The 19,396-nt window shown below is 41.1% G+C and overlaps 1 protein-coding gene across 1 annotated transcript in view; it reads left to right on the top strand.

The window, feature by feature from the left end:
- The first annotated feature begins 1,602 nt into the window (after positions 1 to 1,602).
- Positions 1,603 to 19,396, top strand: part of LOC133618690 (RNA-binding protein 38-like) — a 28,706-nt gene continuing 10,912 nt past the window's right edge. Inside the window, exons 1-3 of the mRNA XM_061979279.2 lie at positions 1,603 to 2,047; positions 9,201 to 9,324; positions 12,744 to 12,798. Coding sequence (XP_061835263.1) covers positions 1,703 to 2,047; positions 9,201 to 9,324; positions 12,744 to 12,798 — 524 coding nt within the window. The 5' untranslated portion in view covers positions 1,603 to 1,702. The remainder of the gene's footprint in view (positions 2,048 to 9,200; positions 9,325 to 12,743; positions 12,799 to 19,396) is intronic.

Here is a 19,396-nt window from a genome sequence, read left to right as displayed (position 1 = left end):
CTGCTGCTCACTGCTCCACTCGCCTCCCTGCGGGTGGAACAAAGGGATGGGTCAAATTCAGAGAGTAATTTCACCACACCTAGTGTGTGTGTGAGACTATCAGTGCTACTTTAACTTTTAACTTTAAACGAGTAAAGTATATTAAAGATATATCAAACAAAAGTTTAACAAAGTGGTCACTGCAAAGGCGTGCGTTCTTTGACTCTGCTCCCTTAGACTGGAGTGCGTGCCACTTTTCTTGTCGTCTTTTTCTTGCCACTTTTCTTGTCGACGGCGTGCCGAAGTTGGGAGAGTGGCCGTGCCAGCAATCTGAGGGTTACTGGTTCAATCCCCACCTTCTAGTCACGTCCGTTGTGTCCTTGAGCAAGACACTTCACCCTTGCTCCTGATGGGCCTGGTTAGCGCTGTGCATGGCAGCTCCCGCCATCAGTGTGTGAATGTGTGAACGTGGGTGTGTGAATGGGTGAATGTGGAAATAGTGTCAAAGCGCTTTGAGTTCCTTAGAAAGGTAGAAAAGCGCTATACAAGTATAACCCATTTACCATTTTGTAAATTCTTGCACTCTTCCGCTCTTGATTACCTCTCGAGGAATTCTGAAGAAAGGTTGAACCTTTTTGCAATTTGAACGGGTCGTACAGCTGAAAACAACGCAAGCAGAGGGCATTTTCTTCGAGCAAGGCTAAATGCCGCTTAGTTCCCATTGAGAACAGACGCTAACATGACCACCATGCATATTTAATGAGCCCAAGGTTACGTCATGTAAATCCATCCATCCATCCATCCATTTTCTACCGCTTGTCCTGTTCGGGGTCGCGGGGGGTGCTGGAGCCTATCTCAGCTGCATTCGGGTGGAAGGCGGGGTACACCCTGGACAAGTCGCCACCTCATCGCAGGGCCAACACATATAGACAGACAACATTCACACTCACATTCACACACTAGGGCCAATTTAGTGTTGCCAATCAACCTTCCATCCATCCATTTTCTACCGCTTATTCCCTTCGGGGTCGCGGGGGGCGCTGGAGCCTATCTCAGCTACAATCGGGCGGAAGGCGGGGTACACCCTGGACAAGTCGCCACCTCAACGCAGGGCCAACACAGATAGACAGACAACATTCACACTCACATTCACACACTAGGGCCAATTTAGTGTTGCCAATCAACCTATCCCCAGGTACATGCCTATCCAAGCAATAGTTATTGCTCTTTGACACTGGAAAAGAGAAAAATATTTTTCAAATATTTTTTTGTATTTCAAGATGAAATTCAAATACACCAAATCGTTTTTTGGTTTTTCAATTCCCGTTTATAAAAGGAAAACTCAATGACCAAAACATACACATACACCGACCAGCGAGCATTGTTATATTTTTGGTTTTCAGTCGGTCACATAGGCTGCTGACCCTTTCATTAATGGAGGGTCTTTTTTTATGACGACAGCTCGACCCTGGAACGGATTATTTCTGTTGCAATGATCCCCATGCTTTTAATAGGCTCATTTGGAAGAAGCAGATGGATGGGCTGGTGTGGAGCAGGAGGTGTAATTAGCATGAAGGAGACGCACGGCTCGTCTATTGGACAGCAAGTGCACAAAGACACGCCTCACAAGCTTCAATGTTTGGTGCTTTTTGACGGAACTGAAGACAGCAGAGGATTGGACTCTCACCATCTCACTTGTCATACAGAAGCTGTGTCATGCTACATGTTTATTAGCTATGGCTACTTCACTGTAGCGTCTGCTTATCGGCGAGTGTCCCCCCACCCACTCCGGTTTTTCATTTTCATTTTAAATTTCTCGTTCTTTCTTCTTTATTCCACACTCATGACTTCGCCGCTCTTCTTGAGTCAGCTGCTCGGTGTTCCTTTAGAAATAATGGAGCCCAACACCGCGGAAAAAGACACAACTTACACCAAGATTTTCGTCGGCGGGTTACCTTATCACACCGACGACGCCTCACTCCGGAAATATTTCCAGACTTTCGGGGACATCGACGAGGCGGTTGTGATAACCGATAAACACACGGGAAAGTCCAGAGGATACGGCTTTGTAAGTCCATATTTTGTCTAAAAGCTAGTTTCTCTGAGATGCTGCTTCGTAAGAACACATTTTGTCTTAAATATGTCTATTTTTTTCCTTTTGTGTGTGCTCGTGCCAGTCACGTGGTCGTAGAAAGAGCAGCAGGTTATTTTAATAAAGTGTGTCATTCGCCATCTGCATTCCTGTGTTAAACTGAGCTTTGGTGCTGCATTAGGCCAGTGTTTTTTTCAACCTTTTTTGAGCCAAGGCACATTTTTGGCGTTGAAAAAATCCGGAGGCACACCAGCAGAAATCATTAAAAAACGAAACTCAGTTGACAGTAAAAAGTCGTTGTCGCAATTGTTGGATATAACTTTAAACCATAACCAAGCATGCATCAATATAGCTCTTGTCTCAAAGTAGGTGTACTATCACAACCTGTCACATCACGCCCTGACTTATTAGGAGGTTTTTGCTGTTTTCCTGTGTGTAGTGTTTTAGTTCTTGTCTTGTGCTCCTATTTTGGTGTCTTTTTCTCTTTTTTAGGTATTTTTCCTGTAGCAGTTTCATTTCTTCCTTTGAGCAATATTTCCCACAATCAAGGATATTTCAGTTGTTTTTATCCTTCTTTGTGGGGACATTGTTGATTGTCATGTAATGTTCGGATGTACATTGTGGACGCCATCTTTGCTCCACAGTAAGTCTTTGCTGTCGTCCAGCATTATGTTTTTGTTTACTTTGTAGCCAGTTCAGTTTTAGTTTCGTTCTGCATAGACTTCCCTAAGCTTCAATGCCTTTGCTTAGGGGCACTCACATTTTGTTTATTTTTGGTTTAAGCATTTTTAGCTTTTTACCTGCACACTGCCTCCTAGGGCTGCGAATCTTTGGGTGTCCCACAATTCGATTCAATATCGATTCTTGGGGTCACGATTCGATTATAAATTGATTTTCTCCAATTCAACGCGATTCTCGATTCAAAAACGATATTTTTCCGATTCAAAACAATTCTCTATTCATTCAATACATAGGATTTCAGCAGGATATACCCCAGTCTGCTGACATGCAAGCAGAGTAGTAGATTTCTGTAAAAAGCTTTTATAATTGTAAAGGACAATGTTTTATTAACTGATTGCAATAATGTAAATTTGTTTTAACTATTAAATTAACCAAAAATATGACTTATTTTATCTTTGTGAAAATATTGGACACGCGTTGTCAAGCTTATGAGATGCGATGCAAGTGTAAGCCACTGTGACACTATTGTTCATTTTTATTTATTTATAATAAATAAATAAATGGGTTGTACTTGTATAGCGCTTTTCTACCTTCAAGGTACTCAAAGCGCTTTGACACTACTTCCACATTTACCCATTCACACACACATTCACACACTGATGGAGGGAGCTGCCATGCAAGGCGCTAACCAGCACCCATCAGGAGCAAGGGTGAAGTGTCTTGCTCAGGACACAACGGACATGACAAGGTTGGTACTAGGTGGGGATTGAACCAGTGACCCTCGGGTTGCGCACGGCCACTCTTCCACTGCGCCATATTTGTTTATTTATTTATTTTATAAGTGTCTAATGATAACGTCAATGAGGGATTTTTAATTACTGCTATGTTGAAATTGTAACTAATATTGATACTGTTGTTGATAATATTCATTTTTGTTTCACTACTTTTGGATCGTGTTTGTGTCTCCCCTCAATTGCTCTGTTTATTGCTGTTCTGAGTGTTGCTGGGTCGGGTTTGGTTTTGGAATTGGATTGCATTGTTATGGTATTGCCGTGTATTGTTTTGTTGGATTGATTAATAAAAAAAATAGATTTTTGAAAAATGAGAATCGATTTTTTCCCACACCCCTACTGCCTCCCACTGTTTCCGACATCTACAAAGCAATTAGCTACCGGCTGCCACCTACTGATATGGAAGAGTATTACACGGTTACTCTGCCGAGCTCTAGACAGCACCGACGCTCAACAACAACACATAATTTGCAGACTATAATTACTGGTTTGCAAAAAAATATTTTTAACCCAAATACGTATTTTCCGCACTATAAGGCGCACCTAAAAACCACAAACTTTCTCAAAAGCTGACAGTGCGCCTTATAACCCGGTGCGCTTTATATATGGATAAATATTAAGATTCATTTTCATAAAGTTTAGGTCTCGCAACTACGGTAAACAGCCGCCATCTTTTTTCCCCGTAGAAGAAGCGCGCGGTGCATGCTGGGATATGTGACGTTTCATTTCCATTTGTGTGTTTATGTAAAGACCCCAAAATGGCTCCTATTAAGTGTGTTGTCTGTCTAATTATAAATAATGCAGACGAGGCGTGTTAACTGAGTTCTCAACGTTTTCTCACAGCGTGCTCATAACCACATTCGAACTCCCAGCATACAACAACGCTTCTCAGGGCTACCGCGCATGCTCGTAACTATCGTTGCATGCTGGGTAGTGTAGTTGTTATATTTGCTAGCTCATAACAGCACATTGAGAGACACGCTTACGCGCTTAATTCAATACTCGCCGTCATTCCGGGTGGATTGACAAAAGACCTCCAGCCGCTAGATATTGGTGTCAACAGGGCATTCGAAGCTAGACTGCTAACTGCTTGGGAACTTCTCAGGGCTACCGCGCATGCTCGTAACTATCGTTGCATGCTGGGTAGTGTAGTTGTTATATTTGCTAGCTCATAACAGCACATTGAGAGACACGCTTACGCGCTTAATTCAATACTCGCCGTCATTCCGGGTGGATTGACAAAAGACCTCCAGCCGCTAGATATTGGTGTCAACAGGGCATTCGAAGCTAGACTGCTAACTGCGTGGGAACTTCTCAGGGCTACCGCGCATGCTCGTAACTATCGTTGCATGCTGGGTAGTGTAGTTGTTATATTTGCTAGCTCATAACAGCACATTGAGAGACACGCTTACGCGCTTAATTCAATACTCGCCGTCATTCCGGGTGGATTGACAAAAGACCTCCAGCCGCTAGATATTGGTGTCAACAGGGCATTCGAAGCTAGACTGCTAACTGCGTGGGAACAATGGAAGACAGAAGGCGAACACACCTTCACTAAGACGAGGAGGCAGCGCCAGACGACGCCAACATCTGCCAGTGGATCGTAAATTTGCCCAACTTTTCACTTCGGACACCGAAGACGAAGGATTTACGAATGAAGAATAACTTCAGAAAGTGAGCGCTATGTTTATTTTGTGTGTTGTGACATTAACGTTCGAGCAACATTATGTTGCTATTGCTCTGCACTATTTTGAATTTTACTATGTTTGTGATTGCACATTTGCGTACATTTTGGGAGTGAACAGAGTTGTTAGAACGCTGGTTTTTAATATATTATTAAAGTTTGACTGACCTATCTGACTGTTTTTTTGACATTCCCTTTAGCGCAGCGTAGGCGCGGCTTATAGTCCGGGGCGGCTTATTGGTGGACAAAGTTATGAAATATGTAATTCATTGAAGGTGCGGCTAATAATCCGGTGCGCCTTATAGTGCGGAAAATACGGTAGGTGAAATTAGATAATCTCCCACGGCACACCAGACTGTACTTCGCGGCACACTAGTGCACACTGCATTAAGGGATAGATGTCTCTTTTTATACATTAAATCAAAATTAAATGAAACTTTAATGTCATGTTAGCAGACAAACAGCAGGACTTAAGGAACAACCATACAACCCCTGCAGGGAAGTCCACAACAAAGATGCTGATTAAACTGCTTGCCTTTGAAGCAGCTTTTCTCATTAAAAACTGAAAGTAGAAATAATTTGGCAAAAAGTCAAATTGCAACCATCCTAAAACATTTGTAGGCAATTCCTTAAGTAACATCTTAATAATAATAATAATAACAATAATAATAATAATAATGGATTAGATTGATGTAGCACTTTTCTAGACACTCAATGTGCTTCACAGAGAACTGAGAACCCATCATGATGGTGGTAAGCTACATTTTTTAGCCACCACAGCTGCTCTGGGGTAGACTGACGGAAGCCTGGCTGCCATTTTGCACCTACGGCCCCTCCGACCACCACCAAGCATTCATTTACAAACCCCGTTTCCATATGAGTTGGGAAATTGTGTTAGATGTAAATATAAACGGAATACAATGATTTGCAAATCATTTTCAACCCATATTTAGTTGAATATGCTACAAAGACAAAAAAATTTTTGTTGCAAATAATCATTAACTTTAGAATTTGATGCCAGCAACACGTGACAAAGAAGTTGGGAAAGGTGGCAATAAATACTGATAAAGTTGAGGAATGCTCATCAAACACTTATTTGGAACATCCCACAGGTGAACAGGCAAATTGGGAACAGGTGGGTGCCATGATTGGGTATAAAAGTAGATTCCATGAAATGCTCATTCATTCACAAACAAGGATGGGGCGAGGGTCACCACTCTGTCAACAAATACGTGAGCAAATTGTTGAACAGTTTATGAAAAACCTTTCTCAACCAGCTATTGCAAGGAATTTAGGGATTTCACCATCTGCGGTCCGTAATTTTCATCAAAGGGTTCAGAGAATCTGGAGAAATCACTGCACGTAAGCAGCTAAGCCCGTGACCTTTGATCCCTCAGGCTGTACTGCATCAACAAGCGTCATCAGTGTGTAAAGGATATCACCACATGGGCTCAGGAACACTTCAGAAACCCACTGTCAGTAACTACAGTTGGTCGCTACATCTGTAAGTGCAAGTTAAAACTCTCCAATGCAAGGCGAAAACCATTTATCAACAACACCCAGAAACGCCGTCGGCTTCGCTGGGCCTGAGCTCATCTAAGATGGACTGATACAAAGTGGAAAAGTGTTCTGTGGTCTGACGAGTCCACATTTCAAATTGTTTTTGGAAACTGTGGACGTCGTGTTCTCCGGACCAAAGAGGAAAAGAACCATCCGGATTGTTATAGGCGCAAAGTTGAAAAGCCAGCATCTGTGATGGTATGGGGGTGTATTAGTACCCAAGACATGGGTAACTTACACATCTGTGAAGGCGCCATTAATGCTGAAAGGTACATACAGGTTTTGGAGCAACATATGTTGCCATCCAAGCAACGTTACCATGGACGCCCTTGCTTATTTCAGCAAGACAATGCCAAGCCACGTGTTACATCAACGTGGCTTCATAGCAAAAGAGTGCGGCCTGCCTGTAGTCCAGACCTGTCTCCCATTGAAAATGTGTGGCGCATTATGAAGCCTAAAATACCACAATGGAGACCCCCGGACTGTTGAACAACTTAAGCTGTACATCAAGCAAGAAAGGAAAAGAATTCCACCTGAGAAGCTTAAAAAATGTGTCTCCTCAGTTCCCAAACGTTTACTGAGTGTTGTTAAAAGGAAAGGCCATGTAACACAGTAGTGAGCATGCCCTTTCCCAACTACTTTGGCACGTGTTGCAGCCATGAAATTCTAAATTAATTATTATTTGCAAAAAAAAAATAAAGTTTGTGAGTTTGAACATCAAATATGTTGTCTTTGTAGTGCATTCAATTGAATATGAGTTGAAATCAGGTTGTCTAAGTGATTGACTGGTGACTTGTCCAGGGTGTATCCTACCTCTCACAAAAAGTCAGCTAGAATAGGTTCCAGCTCACCCCTGAACCTATTGGGGACAAGTGGAAATGGATGGATGGATGGATGGATGGATTGATGGAAAACAAAGCAACAAAACGTTAAGATTTGTGATGACCCATCTTTTCATGGTTAAGTCTTCTTACTGCTTTGAATGTGAGTCTGATTACGTCATTTACATAATTTACAATATTTTCCTCTCTTGGTCTTTCCTTAACATTCAATGTTGTGGCTCATCTAGTTTCTTAGAATAAAATCCACAACAACAAAAAACACTGTGTGTTATAGTTTGATGCTAACTGAACTGATGTGACATGTAATGTGATGTCATGCATGGCAGCAGTTCAAACTAAAGAGGCATATTTCTTCCACCTAAAGGGTTCCACTCAAAGCAATAAATACTGCATGGATGGCATAAACAGTACGGTATGAAATTACTTTAAAAAGAAAAAAAAAAGCCACACAAGTCCCCATAATATTGCAATGATTATATTTTCAATATAAAATTAAGTGAGTTGACCCTATCAGAGTATGTTTAGGGTAAAGTAAACAAATATATGTATTATTTAAAAAATACTATACTTACCACATTATAGCACCGGTGGACAGAAAAATTAAACATTTGAAAAAATACTATGAACATCAAGGTATTCTGTTTACAAATCATGTGCATGCTGCTCCGTGCCACAATTCACTTTTTATTTATTGTCAGCTCCATTGTCATTCATTTCATTTTGCTTTATTTAACCAAGTAAAAACTCTATGAGATTTAAAATGTCTTTTACAAGAGTGACCTGGCCAAGAGGGCTGCATAAAACAGGTTTAATCAATACAAAGAACAACAACAAACAGTAGCAGTCACAAACTATAGTTAAAAGCACAAATTACTTGCAACATAAACATACACACACGCAATGGGTAAAAATAAAAATGATTGAATAAAAACTATTTCAAAACAAGTACAGTGCCCAATAGAAACAGCTTCTCAATATTTTAAAATAGCCTGAAATTCCCCCAAAGTGATGAGTTTAGGTAGCCTCAGATCCTTTTGTAATTCATTCCATGACCATGGAGCAGCAAATCTTTTTTTTACCAAGACTTGTGTTGGCTCTCGGAATCAACAAAACAAACATGTCCTGCAACCGCAAACTGTAGCGACTTGAGTCTCTACACATAAAATAGATGCTACAAAAGTCTGGCGCTGAGCATCTGTGTGTTCACTGCAATGCTGTGTGGTATGTTTGTTTTGACTTGACCTTGAGCTCTCCCCTTCCCACACTCTGTGCACTCTCCTCAAACTCACTCCCTCAAGGTAGATTCCAGTTGCTCATCCTTACAATCCCAATCCGAAAAAAACCCTCCCACATACAGTGTCATCCCACGCTAACTTAACATGCTGCTGAAGCTCAGCTGGAAGCAGCCCTCCCTTTGTGTCTCATCATGTATTTTTGTTAAATGGACTCTATGGGGGAGAGACAAGGACAGCAGCTCTCTGTGGGCTGCCAAAGGAGGAGGAAAGGAAAAGGGGAGTCAGTGGTCCACATACATTTTTTTTAAGTTAACCTGCAAGATGTGGTGTCAACAGGTGACCATGGTGGACAGAACGGCCGCACAGCAGGCGTGCAAGGATGCAAACCCCATCATTGACGGCAGGAAGGCCAACGTCAACCTGGCGTACTTGGGAGCCAAACCACGCAGCTCACAGACAAGTGAGTGTGTTTTTTAACGACACTATCTATGCCCTCAAACTTCTTCCTGTCAAACATTGTACACTTCAGGTATTTAATTATTATTTTTTCGCACAAGACCCAAATTCAAAATTGGTTTCTCCTTGGAACACAATTGTAGTAATATAGTATATATATATATATAGTAAAATATATCATGTATATTTTATGTATATACAATGCCCTGTTGGCCTACCTTTGGACTGGATTCTCACATTATGAACCGTACCCACTCGGCATCAATTGCACCGGTCTTCCCAAGGTTTGTCATTGTTCCCATTGGGTTGAGTTTTTTCTTGCCCGGATGTGTGTTCAGGTGAGGATGTCGCTGTGGTTTGTGAGGCACTTGTGATTAAGGGCTACATAAATAAATTTTGAATGTCGTCAAAATCAGTGTCAGCACAGTGTACACTTGAGGACTAAATTATTGGTCTCCTATAAACTTTTTAACATTTGTCAAAAAATTATACCCAATATTCATGACATTTTTTTTTATAGTAAACCATTATTAAATAACACTGGCTTGATTTTTGTACATTTTAAAATGTACAATTAATTTTGAAGATACATTTTCAAATTTGGGGGATAATTCAATGGCCAAATTTATTAGACCAATAGTCAATAGTTTAGCCTTCCTGATTCAAAACTGAAAATAATATATTCTGTTAGTTTGTACTCAAATTGGCACATGTCTGCTGAGGAATGTTAGCTCGTTCACCCATGGCGATTTTTTCAAGTTCATTGAAATTTCTTGGTCTCCAAGCATTGACCCTATACCCTTCAGCTCCCTCCACAGATTCTCCATATAACTGAGATCTGGGCTCTTATGGGCCACTCCACAACTTTATTTTGGAGTCCTTCAAAAAGTTATTGACCAACTTTGATGAATGTTGTAGATCATTGTCTTGTGGGAAGACCAAACAACGACCCAAACCTAGTGGACTTCTTGATGTTATTGTTGAAAATATCAACACAGTTTTTTTTTATGGTCCCATTCACCTAAACAATGTTTGTGTTGCCTGAAGCAGCAGAACAGCCCATTGTGATTGTCCCACAACCATGCTTCACTGTACTACTCTTAGGGTTGAAGGGCCCGCCCTTCTTTTGCCAGACAAAAGCAGCATTGTATGCCCAAAGACCGCGATTTTACTTTAATAGGACCAAACAACCGACTTCCAAAACTCATCCCTTGTCACACTCACTCATTGCTGAAGTAGTTGTGACCCCAAGATGCAGGAGACAGTAGGACGATGTTGTGCAGGTAAGACAAATATTTAATTGTTTAACACAAGGAGTTCAGCAACACATGTAACATTGTCCATAAACAAGGCAATCTTCCAGCCCTGACTGCAGGGCAGGCTGGCTTATAAAGAAGCCCGATTGGCAACCATAAACCGGTGTGCTCAGGTGAGGAAAACAGCGTTTAGGCCAGATTGGTGAACCGAAATAAGAGCACTGGACAGGAAACAAATAAAGAAAATACGGAAACACAAGATCATGTTAGACCTGACATGACAGGTCGTGACATCCCAATTTTTCAGATTCTTCAGTTAGACTTTGATGTGCCACTGTGATAGCAATTGGGCTTTTGTTTGACGGTGGTCAGGAAGTCCACCACAATGAACAGCTTTCACAATAAGATGACGTAAAACGTCAAGTTTACATGATAAGAAATCACCTTTGCAGAGATCCAGGGATTCTTGGCCCAATCTCAAACTATTTTTCTCTCCAAAGTTTTGGAAATGGGGCATATTTGTTTGTACTTTGCAATAATGAACAGACAGCTGTTCTAGAGACTGTGAAAGGCTTAAACATGGCATATTCTTTCCCCTTAAGATGAGCATCTGCTTTCTTCAAACTGAGATCCAAACTGATTTCCTTACTTGTTGGCATGATTACATATAACTTTCTAACAAGATTTAGGAGTACCGGTAACTCTAGAGCAAGTCCCTTTTGATCAAGTGGTCAATTGGTACTAACCTGCTTCTTGAAGTTACTTAAAATGGAACTGCACTTTTTGGGGGAATTTTTCCTTTCATTCACAATCATTAGGAAAGACATGAAGACGGATGTCCATCCATCCATCCATTTTCTATCGTTTGTCCCTCTTGGGGTTACAGGGGATGCTGGAGCCTATCTTAGCTGGACAAGTCACCACCTCATCACAGGGCCAACATAGATAGACAACATTTGCACTGAAATTCACACACTAAGGCCAATTTAGTGTTGCCAATCAACCTACACCCAGGTGCATGTCTTTGGAGGTGGGAGGAAGCTGGAGTACCCAGAGGCAACCCATGCAGTCACAGGGAGAACATGCAAACTCCACAGAGAAAGACCCCAAGCCTGGGGATCAACCCAGGACCTCCTTCTTGTGAGGCACACGCACTAACCCCTGTTTCACCGTGCTGCCGAAAATAAAACAACGATTATATTAATTACAATTGTTGATTAAACAGATTGAGAGTAATTATGCAGTATAATTATTGCAACATAAAGTTGAGCAAAAAAAGTATATGTGAATAAGCTAAATAATTCCCCCACTGTGGCAGTAAGAAATATCTAGGTTTTTTTTCCTGTGTAAACTAACACCAATAGAAATTGTCTGTTGATTTTTAACCTGCTGAAATTTTAAGGAACCCGCTTGAGTGTAAAAAAAATGGATGAACTAAAGTACAGTAAAAATGTGTGTAAAAGTCGACTTAAAACATTGATGGCCACCATTCATCCAGTCTCTGTTGTCCATACGTTTTCCACTCGGATTCATGCACAGCTTGCATGCTGCCAGGCATTTTCAGTGTGAACCACCAGAGCACATGCTTCGTGTTTTTCCTCCAACGTCCTGCTGCACACCAAACATTGACAAATCCCTCCCCCCTCTTTGGAGTTGTCTGGCTAAAACACAGTTGCGTGTCGGTGCGATTGACTAACAGCCAACAACAACTGAGTGTGTGTCCTCGTCTCAGAGGGCCAGCTCTTTAACGCAGGTGAACGAGCATCTGATGGTACATGGCAGGGCTTGGTATTATGAGTATTAATGTGTATGAGAGGAGCGGGGTGAAAGGGAAGAAATACAAAGAGCAAGAGGTTCTAGAGAACAAAAAAGAGCCTGTCTATTAAAAGGAAGATGTCTGTTCAAGTTTGACCAAATATAAGTGATGGAGAACATGAGCAGTAACAGAGGGATACATGGCTAAAGAACTGAAGAGAAGGATGCATTTCCTTTTCTTATTCAGCCTCAGCTCATTCCAAATGAACCTTGGAGGCAGTGAGGTCACAGACGTTGTGTGTCAAGGGACTGGCAGTCAGTCAGCAATATCCTTGTGTGGACGCTCGCATCTCAACAAGCAGAAAGTGACAGAATGCTTCTGGCCTCACAACGGCTTCTCATTTGTCTGCAGGTCTCTCTGCCGGGGTTCAGCAAGTCCACCCTGCTTGGGCTCAGAGGCACTACGGGTAAGACTGAGAAGAATCAATACTTCTATTGAGATGTTAACATTCTTTTTTTCTGGTCTCTTAAACACACGAGATGCTGGGTTCTGCATTTCACTCTCGGTTGACTTGGGCTTCACTGAGGCGGCAAGCCACTTAGTTAAACTTGCCTGCACACACACACACACACACACACACACACACACACACAGACGCGCACACACACACACACACACGCACTGTTGCTATTATCTAATCACACACAGTCTAATCACACATTTGGATTCAATGTTTTATGTGTACTGTAACACGATAATAAGATTGAGAATTGAATGCTGCCAATTATTTCGCAAATACAAAGAATACAATCATATTCGACACTGGGCTGAAGATATGATACAAAACACAGCCTTTACCTCAAGACCAATCACTTCTTTTTGGTCCTCTGCTAAGGTGAATGAACGAAAGAAAAATCCCATCGACAAACTCCAAAAATCTTATGGTCTTTGGTCTACATAACATTGGGACGGCGTAGCTCGGTTGGTATAGTGGCCGTGCCAGAAACTTGTTCCTGGTTCGATCCTCAGCTTCTGCCATTCTAGTCATGTTTGTTTTGTCTTTGAACAAGACCCTTGCTCCTGATGGGTCGTGGTTAGGGCCTTGCATGGCAGCTCCTGCCATCTGTGTGTGAATGAGTGAATGTGGAAATAGCGTTTTGAGTACCTTGAAGGTGGAAAAGCGCTATACAAGTATAACCCATTTACCATTTATTGGATATGCTTCGGTGTAGATTTAGAGTAAATTTTGCTTTACAGTCACATTTATAACCTGTTTTTTGAGTCTGTCTGCAAAATGTTCATTTCTGGAGGCGTTCCCAGATTGCAATTAATACAACGCCCAACCCTATTTAAAACGGTTTAAAGACACATCTTGAAGTCGTCGGCGCTACTTTTTTTTTTAGACACAGTCGAAAATATAATATAGATTCACCCGGCTACAACATTAGGTACACCTGCACACTCTTCGATCAACTAAGACTCTGCATAAAAAATCTTCATCCCTCCTGCTCCTTTGTGTCTGGCTGAGAGCTTGATTTAATGTCCAAATAGTATGTCCACCTTGCTGTGACATAAGGACGTAGCCAGACTGCAAAACCCCTCGAACAGAGGCATTCAAAACTGTGATTTGACACTTTGGCATTGGTTAACGCAAGTATCCAACTTTGTAATAGCTTTTATAAGTGAGAAGAGATAAAATACATCACAGGTCCCCTTTAAAGAAGTTGAAGGGCTTTTTCGGTTCCTAAATGTGTAATGGCCAGTAACACAATATGTGTTCATATATGGCCTTATCTACTAAAGTATGTATTAAAAACATGTGCAAACTTGATAGCGCACGCAAAGTTGATCTACTGCTGGATGACTTAAGGGACTGATGAAAACAAATTAAATTAATGCGTTGTGGTGTCTGCTGACTTTTGTTTTACATACATTTTTTCATATGTATGAAAAAATCTTACAAGATGCATTTTTTTGCGTCTGGAACATTCCAGCGCACGCTTGCAGTTAGTGCCACCAGCATCTCCCAGGGCGCATCTTCTGTGCGCAAAAAAAGTGAAATCCATTGTAGATGGAACTGCAGGACTGCTTCTAAAATGCCCAGAAAAAGTAGTACATGTTTGCTTGAAAACATAGTAAAACGTAGTGGCGGGCCATGCGTTTCCCACTTAGGCCTTCAGTGATGTCCGACTTCAATGATTACCTCTCAAAATGACATAAATTATGTCACCACATGACCATCGCTGGGGAAATACTATACAGGAACAAATGCACGCACTACTGTGCATTGAATCAGCAACAAAAAAAACTGGTTATTTTCTGACGCAATTAAAAATCAATAAACCGCATCAGCATTTAAAACATATCTTATGTGGTACTGTCAAAATTCAAATTGCAAAAAAAAATTTAAACGTGAAAAAATAAAGAAATAAAATATCTGAAGTCACATTTCATTGACAGCTGAGCTAGCTTCCGGGGTTGGCCGAGATGGTCTCACAAGATGTAGTTTCTCTTTAAATATCCTTCTTGAAAATGGCCTTGCAAATATATGTGTTGTCTTGTCTAATCATAAAAGATGCAGACGAGGCGTGTTGGCTGAGTTCTTAAAGTTTACACCATAGCTTGCTCATCCGCTGCCAGCATGTCTACATCAAACAACCTAAACGAGGCTACTGCGCATGCTCTTTACTACTATGGCATGCTGGGTAATGGAGTTCTTATGTTACCTGGCTCATAACATCACTATATATCTGCCTTAGGCCAGCTAGAAGGCCTTACTGACAACAATGTGTGATCTGATTGGTTATTGCAACTGTCTGTCACCTGTATGTCCCCGTTCACTTACCGTGCACGGATGCCCGCATTGCTGATTCTGAAGGCTTGTGGCAGATTTGGTACAGCATGGCAACATAAGCTAGCTTAATTCTGATTGGATAAAAACTCTATAACCTAAAAACAACAGCGCTGAAAGGAGCATCATATGACATGAAGAGAATATGAATCATTTTAGATATTTAGGGAAAGTCAATTAAAAATTACTTTTGTCTTTAATTATGATCATCGGGTTATGTTAGGCCAGTAGAGAAGGCCTTGCTGTCCCTGACTGCACACCACTGGCAAAACGTCACAGATGGGAACATCCATCCATCCATCCATCCATTTTCTACCGCTTGTCCCGTTTGGGGTCGCGGGCGGTGCTGGAGGATATCTCAGCTGCATTCGGGCGGAAGGCGGGGTGCACCCTGGACAAGTCGCCACCTCATCACAGGGCCAACACAGATAGACAGACAACATTCACACTCACATTCACACACTAGGGCCAATTTAGTGTTGCCAATCAACCTATCCCCAGGTGCATGTTTTTGGCGGTGGGAGGAAGCTGGAACATGATAACATTAATGTGCAGTAAATGAGTGTCTCCATAGTAGTACATGCAAAATCCTCATTTAGACAGGACGGTCTGCACCACTTATCAATTGTACACATAGTCTTGGTAAATCACATGCAACACACCCACTAATAGTACAAACAATTTCATAGTGTGCACACGCTATTTTGCGCATGGTATTTGGATCTTAGTAGACCAGACCAAAGTGTAGATAGAAACTTTTGTCCTCAACGTTGATGCTCAAATCCAGAACTGCATGGGGCTCTGACATTGTTACAAATAGGAAATTTGTGATGGTACAGGTTGAATATTTAGGTTTCCTTTACAATTTTTGACAATGGAAATGGCCCAAAAAGTCATACCTTACCGACCTGAACCATTCTCTCCTGCTTGATGGTAAAAGGGGGCTAAGGCTGAGCTGCTCAGAAACTGACTAGTCTGTGCATGTGACAGAAGTTCAGCCTCCACATCCCAAAAAAGGAAACACTAATACTCAGAAAAACAGGGAGTATGATTCATTGCCTGAGTTGAAAAGCAAAGTCCATCGCGTGGCGTCCTGTTGTGTAAGCTGAGAACAGATTGGTCCAACGATACGCTGACTTGACAGACTATAGCTTCACGCCGCTTTGGTGATGACACAGTTGACCAATATTGCAACAGTCTTGAGTTCTTAAAAGATACTTTTGCATTTTCACACTGGATTTCACATAGTGTTTGTGTAGAGTGTGCAGCCTTCCTGATATATTTTGAATTCTGATCTGGAGGCCACAAAAAACCCCATTAAAAACCTCAACTGCTCCGAGTGCTATTAAAATTGCAGCCCTCATTTTCTGAATGAGTGATGAGGGATTTGAGACTGACCCAGATGAGTCCTTTAATGAGTGATGATGGGTTGATTGGAAATCTTCCTACAGCGTGGGCAGACGGTCACGTAAAAGCAGGAGTTGATTTCTTTCTGAATCATAGTTGCAGCACACTTCACACTGAAACAAAGAGGAGAGAACACACACAAAAGGTCTACAAACACACAGGAGGCAGTTATGTGCTCCTCATTTTCAGGCTTTAGGGTCTGTGGAGCAGATGTGCTTCTGTGCTTTAAGGCAACAATATGTAGTCATATTTAGTTATCAGTTTTTAAATTGTGTTGATGGTACACTGGCTTGTAATAAGTTAAATATTATAAATAGTATATGTCTTTACCATGGTTACCTTATATCCTTAAGTGTTTTTTTATAATATTGGTAAAGCAGCCAGTACACATCTCATTCGGACTGAATAGGTCAAATTCAATTCAATTTTGTTTTGATATACCGTATTTTCCGGTCTGTAAGGCGCACTTAAAATCTTTTTTTGCCTCAAAACTCAACAGGGCGCCTTATAATCCGGTGCGCCTAATGTAAGGCATAAGTTTGGTTGAGCTTACCCACCTCGAAGCTAATTTATTTAGTACATAGTGTAATGATAAGTGTGACCAGTAGATGGCAGTCAAACATAAGCGATAAGTGTAGGTTGCACAATGATGGCAATATGTCTCAAGTAAAGACCAAAATTTTAAATGTTCCATTGAAAATATAGAATATTACACACGGCGCTCCAAAACCTATCAAAATGTTTTAGTACGACTTTGGTAAGCTATGAAGCCGCACCGCTTGAAGGATTGTCGGCGCAATAAACATACAAGTATTATTACGGTGTGTGTATAAGGTAAGACATATTATCTTGCGTTTTGTTTCGCAATATTATGCATAAGCAACTTTTCTTACCTTCTGGTATCTGCTGATCTGTATTTGGGATCTGTATACGTCCTGAAAAATTGTGCGCGTCAACGCCATAGTCAATAAGCTTCTTCTTTTTCTCTATTTTCTTGTTATGGGACATTCATCCTCCGCTGTTGCCATTTCTAATATAAAGTAGTGTAAAGTTCTTACTTATATCTGTTAGTAAACTCGCCATATAAGCGCTAAAACATACCTGCATAGTGAGTTTACATTATTCACCCAAGGAACTTTAGTTATTAGAGTTCCGGTCGGACGTTTTTTCACCGGACACATTTCTTGTGTTGTTGTTTCCAGATGAGGAGATGCTGCTCCGTTATTGATTTAAGTAAAGTCTGAATGTCATTAAAACAGTTAGCTCCATTTTTGACACTTATTCCACTCCCGTCCTTGCACGCTACACCGCTACAACAAAGATGACGGGGAGAAGACGCTGCTGAAGGTGAATAATAGTAAATAAGACCGCCCACAAAACGGCGCATCCAGAAGCTACTGTCAGAAAGCGGCATGAAGATGATCTGTAAAACATAATCTTGGCAACATTTTGACCAAAGAACCACCATTACATGTTTTGTAGACCACAAGGAAGTGTTTTCAATTTAGAAAAAAAGAATAATAATATGACTCCTTTAATGCGCCCTATAATCCGGTGTGCCTAAAAAAAAAAAAAACATTCATCGGCAGTGCACCTTATAATCCGGTGCGTCCTATGGTCTGGAAAATACGGTACACTACATACATACTGTAGAGCATCTAAGGTACATCTTTTACAGCAAGTCATTGTGGTCAACATGGGTCTGTGTTTATATAAGAAGTGTTACGGTTCATGTGCAATTAAATTCACCTCAGGAGATGAGGAGATATGAAAACAGCTGCAATGGGCAAAAAATAAGAATTTTACTTTTTTTTTTCTCAGTCTCACCCAAGCATTACTGCGTAAAGTACATATGAGCACAATAACTTGTGATACTGGTAGGAGGAGATGGAAATTAAATAATTTAGCACTCGTTATGCTCATTATGGATGTACGTTCAAACTGGTACATTTACGCACAAATAACTGCACCGCGCTCATTGTGAGGAGGTGATCACTGGAATGATAGATGGAGAGAATCTTCCATTTTTGTCAATTTGGACAGTCAGAAATAAAACAATTGACAGTCTACTAAGCAATGACATGTTATAGTTGTTGTAACTGTTAAAGGGGCTGATTAATACACATGTAATTATTTGTTTCGGTGTCTGCTGGTGTTGCCTTTTAATGGCGTTCATTTTGTGGAGATTTTTATAGGATGATATAAGACACTGGTTTTCAAACTTTTTTCACCAAGTACTACCTCAGACTACCATAAAGTTACAGTGGCCACAAATATTTAATATTTTCGGCCACTGTAACATTACACACGGTTCTAACTAACACTGTGTTTGAATATTGGAAAATTAAACACTAATCACTTAATTAAGTGATTCTTTGGCATATCACTAGATTGAGCCCGCGTACCACTAATGGTACCTATACCACAATTTAAGAATCCCTGATATAGGATACCCAGTGCGCACCTTCGGTGTTCTAAAAATAGGTTCTGTTGTTTAGATCACACTTCTATATAGACCACACAAATAGTTTCATGCCATAGAGCAAAGCTATGCCAACAAGGTGTCCCCCAGGGTTTGGTGCTTGGTCCACTTCTCTTCATCTTGTACATGCTCCCCCTCGGTAACATCATCCGCCGCCATCACCTCCAATTCCACTGCTACGCAGATGATGTCCAGCTATAAATCTCCACAAAATCCATCTCCTCCATAACTCTCTCCACCCTGACGACTGCCTCACTGAAATCAAATCATGGATGCACTCCAACTTCCTCAAACTCAACTGTGACAAATCTGACATGCTCATCA

The sequence above is a fragment of the Nerophis lumbriciformis genome, linkage group LG01, assembly GCF_033978685.3.
Source record: "Nerophis lumbriciformis linkage group LG01, RoL_Nlum_v2.1, whole genome shotgun sequence".
NCBI classification, from domain to species: Eukaryota; Metazoa; Chordata; class Actinopteri; order Syngnathiformes; family Syngnathidae; genus Nerophis; species Nerophis lumbriciformis.
Note: the sequence above shows the minus strand (reverse complement) of the source record. Positions and strands in the feature narration are given on the sequence as shown.